The 7,897-nt window shown below is 36.2% G+C and overlaps 1 protein-coding gene across 3 annotated transcripts; it reads right to left on the minus strand.

Moving 5' to 3' along the window:
• Positions 1-1,653: 1,653 nt before the first annotated feature.
• LOC133890071 (uncharacterized) lies at positions 1,654-6,823 on the minus strand. Of its 3 annotated transcripts, XM_062330511.1 has the most exons (16): positions 6,492-6,822; positions 6,300-6,401; positions 5,609-5,838; positions 5,182-5,526; positions 5,047-5,118; positions 4,885-4,947; positions 4,718-4,783; positions 4,545-4,610; positions 4,381-4,449; positions 4,227-4,292; positions 4,088-4,144; positions 3,941-4,003; positions 3,805-3,870; positions 2,617-2,673; positions 1,938-2,463; positions 1,654-1,854 (listed from the first exon to the last, which is right to left on the minus strand). In XM_062330511.1, exons 4-15 carry the CDS (start codon positions 5,275-5,277, stop codon positions 2,413-2,415), a joined length of 792 nt encoding a protein of 263 aa, XP_062186495.1. In that variant the 5' UTR covers positions 5,278-5,526; positions 5,609-5,838; positions 6,300-6,401; positions 6,492-6,822; the 3' UTR covers positions 1,654-1,854; positions 1,938-2,412. The 3 variants fall into 3 exon arrangements, with proteins under 3 accessions (XP_062186495.1, XP_062186498.1, XP_062186497.1); XM_062330514.1 differs by lacking the exons at positions 1,654-1,854; positions 1,938-2,463; positions 2,617-2,673 and adding an exon at positions 2,684-2,821 and having other exon boundaries at positions 6,492-6,823; XM_062330513.1 differs by lacking the exons at positions 1,654-1,854; positions 1,938-2,463; positions 2,617-2,673 and adding an exon at positions 3,167-3,697 and having other exon boundaries at positions 6,492-6,823.
• Positions 6,824-7,897: the final 1,074 nt, after the last annotated feature.

Here is a 7,897-nt window from a genome sequence, read left to right on the forward strand (position 1 = left end):
CTACCATGGCCGTCCCAACGGAAAACCATGGTTCCGAAGATGATCTCCGAGTCGACGAGAGGGGACTCAAAGATGGTCACCGTCGACTCAAAGTGGTCGTAGAAGCCGTTGTTAGAGAATCTGACGTAAATTTGAGCCCAAGACATGATTAATCCTGCAAAATAGAAGAAGGCCCCTACCTGGCGTGCCAACTTTCGAAGATTAGTTTCTGACAATGTGTCCGTAAATTGAATATGAGATAATCGATGTATACAGGTTCAGACCTCCGATTGGAGTAATACCCTACGTCCTGTGGGGGTGTTGCTGCCGTATATTGATGATCCCGAGTACAATCAATGTGGCTACATCTATTACAGAGAGTGTATCAGATATGATCGAACCTAAAGCTAAAGTCACTGAATATCTTCTCTGCTAGGGTCTTGATGCTTACCTCAAGTTCTCTCTTCCTCCTCCTCCGTCAGTCTTTTCGCCTTATATAGGGGTGAGGTACCGACTCCTATCCAGTCGTGGTCGATAGGGAGTTGTCTTTCCTTGACGTCCAAGTAGATAAATCTATTTTGAGTACTAATCGTATCGAGTTAGGTAACCAATCGAAACCTTTCTGATATGTACATCCTTGATTCCGGGTGTATTAGGTACCGCTGATTCAGTTCCATGATATCTAAAGCTTCTTAATATGTGTTATACATACTCTGTCTGTATGCGCATATACCCCATAGTTAGATATTCGATAGGGCTACAACTCGGGTTACAACTTTAGCTAGAGGTCTCATTTCCATTCGGCACTAGGCCCAGGACGAAGGGGCCTTCTGGATGCTGCCGAGTCTCTGGGCGATGAAGAGCTAGAGGAGCCACCCCTATCAATTTCCAATTAAAAAGGTTAAGTGGTGGACTCATAAGTGGCACAAGAAAATCAATGAATGCCACTTCATCCTATCCCACCTTATATATCTTATCATTATAGGCCAACATTACAAATTTGCACAAGTTCATCAAACTATGATAATTTTTGTAGAAGGAAACAATGATAAAGTAGTATGTAAATATGTTATCCTCAGTCATACACAAGGAAGTAATGCCATATGATCTAATTCTTGTGAGCATCTATCAAACAATAGTTTGATAGACAACAAGGCATTAGATTTGTGTACCTCATAACAAGCCTCACATCGTCACAGGTATGAAAGCCTCATCAGGCATCAAACCATCATATGCATTAATTCATTGATTCAAAAAGGTCTAGGTTGCATTCACTACAAGACAAACCCCTCTTTTGCAACGCATATATGCGTTGCTAGAAGTCCAAATAAGCGTTGGTAGGATCAATACCAACGCATTCACTATTCGTTGCAAGAACTGGCGTTGCAAGGGTCTATTACAACGCATATATAAGTGTTGGTAATAGCTGTAAAAAACCGTTGCAAGGTTGCAACGGATATAGTGGGCTATACCATCGCTTACATGTGTTGGTATATACCCTGGACAAATGACTTTTCTAGTCTTTTCCAACACATAACTTGAGATTGTTGCGACGCTTATAAATGTTGCAATTAGCAATTGTTCATCTAATTGGCCTAATTAGTTTTTATTTGGAGCCCAATTAATGAGAAAATAATTTATGCAAAAATTAATCGAGAACACATCACATGGCAAATAAACACTGATATATTGAAATGGAATTGTTGCATTACATTGAATACCATCCACATGATTCATGATAGAAGTTTGATCTAAACATCATTTCCTATTGAGACAAATATTAAACACAAGGAATAGTATTTTGCAAATGCCACCACCACTGTCCATCCTCCATCAAGCTTGTCATTGAAACCATCACCAATTTATCTTTTCAACCTACATTAAAAAATTGGAATCCTTTAATGCAACATTAGGAAGAAACAAAATCTCATTGTGAAGATAATAAGATGTGAACGTACAAATGTTGAAGGCCAAGCAATATTAGCTCCATCTGCATCACCGACAAATTTGTAGGTTTTGTATGGCCGTATCAATGCTTCGTCTGCAGCAATTACAACATTGACACGCACTATCCAAAATTTATTTCCTATTGGGACACCATCAAGTTTGTGTGTTGGATCACAACTTACTACTGTAGCAACAGCTACTTTCTTATTTTGACTTTTCCAACTCTTCAAAAATACTGTAGTGCCAGCCTAGTGCATATATGGAAGTGTTTGAGCAAAATAATCAAACAACAGAAAGTTAACCATTTGTAAAAATAAATTGCTAATGAACATAAACACTCTTATACCATCGTTGAGCTGGTCACTAACCTACTGCCTGTACCATGCTGTTGTTTCTATAAAAAAAAATTATATGGAACATCAGTCTGTAGCTAAGAGAATTCTTTGAAAAAAGGAAATAAATATCATGAAGTTTAGAAGAAGTTTCTTATACAGTAGCACACATGGCTGCACAAGCTCCTTTTGAGATATTTTTGCTCTGAAGAAAATAAGAAAGTCAGCACAAGCTCCGAAGAAACAAAGTTTTACAAGCAAACGAGTGGACAGACTAGGCATATCTACTGTGCTATATAATTAATCTATTGCAAATTATGCACGTAACAAAAATATTGTTGCTAGAAAAAAACTTTACCTGATTTTGAGAACCTTCATGATTTGAGCAATATGAAGATGTTTTCAGGCCTGCAACCTATTGTGTATGCTATTTCAGTAACTATACATTATACAACAAATCAAAAAACATTGTAAAACAAATAAATGGTACTGATCACCTTGTCTGCATTAGTTTGCTTGTTTTTGTTGATCCTAACATCATCTTGAAAATGTTTATGTTTGGTCTGTCGTGAAATCATAACCACCAATCAGTTTTGAATTATGTTGATTTTTGAAATATGCTGAAGTTTTGAAGTTTGAATTGACATGCCATCTCAAATTCTGAGACTTTAATGAATATGAGCCGATTGGAATGGTATTGTTGCAGGTTAATATGATGCCGTAACAGTGGGTCCGCAGAATTTTGCTTCTACAAAGTAGGAAGCCCGAACCCTTGAATGGCACGCATATCTCATTCATGTAATACTTATAAAGCAAACACCGGAAGCACAACATAGACTCATTCCTTGGCTTTATTAATGGACACAGCCTAGAAAGAAATGATCTTGCATAGAAGGGGAAACGTAGCAACAGAGTAAGCACTATCTAAGCACTATCAAATGCTAGTGCGGGCCGTTACGAGCTGAGCAGATCAGGCAAGCAAGTCAAACAAAATCAGCAGCTATTGTGCATCAGTGTATCTCAATGAAATGTACATAAGGTCCAACAGCTAGATAGGTCCATTTTTTTATTGCACAAGATCCAGGCAGTTGAAAACCAATACGTAGATCGAGTATTGCAGATTCAGACTAATCATAACAAACAATCAGTTTGTGCAATCTATTATTTGATAGAAATGTTCTTTTTACAAAAGACAAGAAAATAATAACATTGTATGCTTCAGTAGAAGCTCTATAGGCTAGAAGCACATTGTCATCACAGGCATTAGCTTCCTTTCTCTACAGTTACATGCAACAATCCATTACAAATGGCTGAATTTGATGTTAAACCAGGGTCTAGGTTCTAATAGTATTGATGTGAATTAAGAAATTAACCTTATATGCACTAGAATATTGTTTTGGTTGTTGTGCATTGTCATTCTGTATCATTCCCCATTCATTCTAAAATGAAACAAAGGTCAGGAGATTGTAGAAACTATAATAAACACTGAAGTCACATATATAACGGTTGTAAGCCATGAAGAGTTTCAAACAAAGTGTGAGCAAACCTTGTCTCTTGTAGAATATTTGTTTGGTGGCTGCAAATCCTCGTACTCATCATCATTTTGTCTCCTCTGCAGTGGATAATAATAGATTAATACTAATATAAACTCTGGATGAAAAATTATGCCAATTTCATACTACCATCGTATTATTCTGCTGCTCTACCAGGCTAAAATCTTGACTTTGAGGGTCACTGTACGGTCGCTGTGGACATAATTGAGTATACAGTTAATCTATTGCAAATTATGCACGTAACAAAAATATTGTTGCTAGAAAAAAAAACTTTACCTGGTATTGAGAACTTTCATGATTTGAGCAATATGAAGATGTTTCCAGGTCTGCAACCTGTTGTGTATGCTATTTCAGTAACTATACATTATACAACAAATCAAAAAACTTTGTAAAACAAATAAATGATACTGGTCACCTTGGCTGCATTAGTATGCTTGTTTTTGTCGATCCTAACGTCATCTTTAAAATGTTTATTTTTGGTCTGTCGTTAAATCATAACAACCAATCAATTTGTGCAATCTAGTATTTGGTAGAAATATTCATTTTACAAAAAACAAGAAAATACTAACATTGTATGCTTCAGTAGAAGCTCTGTAGGCTTGCAGCACATTGTAATCACAGGCATTAGCTTCCTTTCTCTATAGTTACATGCAACAATCCATTACAATGGCTGAATTTGATGTTAAACCAGGGTCTAGGTTCTAATAGTATTAATGTGAATTAAGAAGTTAACCTTATATGCACTAGAATGTTTTTTTGGTTGTTGTGCATTGTCATTCTGTATCGTTTCCCATTCATTCTAAAATGAAACAAAGGTCAGGAGATTGTAGAAACTATAATAAACACTGATGTCACATAATATATTGGTTGTAAGCCATGAAGAGTTTAAAACAAAATGTGAGCAACCTTGTCTGTTGTACAATATTTGTTTGGTGGCTGCAAATCCTCGTACTCATCATCATTTTGTCTCCTCTGTAGTGGATAAGAATAGATTAATACTATTTTTTTGACTAAAAACAGATTAATACTATTACATAAACTCTAGATGAAAAATTATGCCAATTTCATACTACCATCATATTATTCTGCTGCTCAACCATGCTAAATTGTTGACTTTGAGGGTCACCGTATACTCGCTGTGGACATAAAAAAGAATAGGACTTACACCTCATTATAAAAAATTAACGTTATGGAAATCTGAGAATATTTTCTTAAATCTTCATAGAGATACATACTTTTCGTTTTGAATTTGGCCCATCAACATAAATAGCATCTTGAGTTGCATGCAAAGGATCATCTATGCACCTCTGGGACACCAATTCAAAATGTTAGTACATAAAATGGTTAACAGAGAAGTTCCTTAAAATTACCTGTTCGAGTTGTCTTTCTTCCAAGGTTTTTGTCTTTTGTTTTAATTCCAGAATATTAGCATCTTGAATCTGGGCATGTTTTTGAACCTTCTTCATTTGAAGTCTAAGGGATAGAACATCTTCACTTGATGTCGGATCCAATGAAGTCAGATTTATATTCTTAAAGCGTCGTGAAGTTGACAGATCAAACACTTTATTAGGATTTGGAACTAGGCCCAAACCATGAACACGGCCATGCTTGTCTTCTCCTAATATTTGATTCAGAGCATCTCCTTTCCAAGAAATCTTTCCTTGCCTAGTGTCTGCTAAATCTGGCTACTCCACTAAAAGTTCCTTCAAATTTCCCTAGAAATATCAATGATATGAATTAAAATAATGTATAAAAAATCATTGTAGATAACCAAATATTAAGCATTTAGTAAAATACCACGTGTTCATTTATGTTCTTGTCGCTTTTTGGTTGGTGTGTATTGATGTTTTTGCAGTCACAACAACTCCACTGTTTTGAGTAACCTTATCATAACGCTTGGCTCTAAATTTGTGTCCATGAATATTAAAGGCTCTATGTCTTCTTGCTGCATCAATTGGACCCCGGGCCAACCATCTAATCTCTTCATCAATGCTATCGCTACCATTTTGTTGCTCCAACTGCATGATCTGTATCATCCAAAAATATAAATAAGCAGAATTCATTTTTTATACAAAAAGCATCATACTTACATGATCTTTGAACCAATCAGGAAAAATTTTATTCTATATTTGCTCAATCGTTTTTAGAGTTAGGCGATGGTTACTGTTTCTCCTTTTGAGATCAGCAGCATGCTCTCTACAGTGGAAATAAACATGATGTCAGTTAAAAAATATTATGTGATATGTTAATATGTACAACCAGAACTTACTTGAAATATGGAATGACAGCTTCACAGTTGTATAGCACATATCTATGGGCTTGCAATTTCTCTAAATCAGTTAAAGTGAAACTAGATGGTTTTCCCAATGGTTTTCCTATTGGAGGAAACAAATAGGATTCATGTCCATATAAATTCGGTTCAAGATTATTCCTATTCTCATCATTCCTTGATGCTTGATTATGCTTCGTGGAGAAACCTTCTAGATACCTGGAACAAAACACCATAACCTCATCTTCCAAAAATGAATTTGCCATTGAACCCTCCGGATGAGCTTTGTTGCGAACATACGACTTCAATTTACCCAGGTACCTGTAGCATATGGAAAAGGATCAATTTAGTAAGTTACATAATATATGACTTAATGCAAACATTGAAATTTTTAATAAGCAGAACCAGCACCTTTCAATAAAGTACATCCATCTATAGCAAACTGGTCCAGCAATCTTACATTCAGTTGCTAAATGGACTACTTAGTGAACCATAACCGTGAAAAACCCAGGAGGAAATATCATCTCCATTTTGCACAGTGTAATTCTAATTGATTGTTCCAAACGGTCAAGTTCATCAACATGAAGCACTTTTGAACATATTCCTTGAAAATAAGAAGATAACTCAAATAGTATTGCTGTGATATCATCTGGAAGAACACCCCTCAAAGCAATAGGCATGAGTTGTTGCATTAGGACATGGCAATCATGTGTTTTGAGACCATGAATTTTTCCTTCTGCACAATTTACCAATTTTGATATATTTCCCGAATAGCCATCAGGAACTTTTATGTATTAAATATAAGTTTATTTTTGAGGCAAGGTTACACACAAAAATCTAACAGCTCAGGTGGTAATAGCGTGGACCTGAGTGGCAAGAGGTACAGGTTCGACTCACAGTGCACAACTTTTTGTACAAATTATTTTCCCTTCTAGGTGCGCCCACCACGGTGCACTAAAAAAATTAGGAGATAAAAAAACTAAGGGAGAATAGGAGAATGTCATATACCGAACGGATGATGCTTCCAACGTTTGGTAAACGTTGCCACCATGGTATTTGCAACGACTTAGTTATGCGTTGCATAGTATGCGTTGTTAAAAAGGGGTTTGTCTTGTAGTGATTACACAAGCCTAGCACCACCCTGGTGCAATTCTAGGATTACGAGACTAGCCTTCAAGGGCATTCACTACTAAAGAAATGGTCATCAATATCGGCTCAAAAACATCATTAGTGGTGGTTTTTGAACTGGCACTGATTACTCAGCACGGATAGTCACGGACTATCAGTGCCGTTTTATTAACTAACACTGATAATGACTATCAGTGTCGGCTTATGAAAAACCCAAAAATAGTACTGAGACTATCAGTGCTGGTTCATAACAAGTAATCGGCACTGATACCCAACTATCAATGCCAATTTTTGGTACAAGACGACACTGATAGTCTCCATATCAGTGCCGATTTTTTGTCACGAGCCAGCACTAACGGCCTCTCCCCCTTGTACAGAATCTAGCTATTGCAGACAATAGCACAAATAATGTCACATACAACAAGATAAATATGCATTCAAGTTTTACATGCACTTATAATTATCAGAAGACATATAAAATCACACATATACACAATTCATTGACATCTCATCTCATTCATGCATATGTAACCATGTTATTTAACATGTCATTGACTAGAGATCATAACTAACACAAGTTTGCAACAAAAGTTCATAATTAATAGAAGTATGTAACAAAAGGGTAGGAAGCGATGTCATTCAATTGTTCTTGTTGATCAAAGACACTGAACAACACTTTTTTCCTTGAG

The sequence above is a fragment of the Phragmites australis genome, chromosome 14, assembly GCF_958298935.1.
Source record: "Phragmites australis chromosome 14, lpPhrAust1.1, whole genome shotgun sequence".
In the NCBI taxonomy this organism is placed as follows: Eukaryota; Viridiplantae; Streptophyta; class Magnoliopsida; order Poales; family Poaceae; genus Phragmites; species Phragmites australis.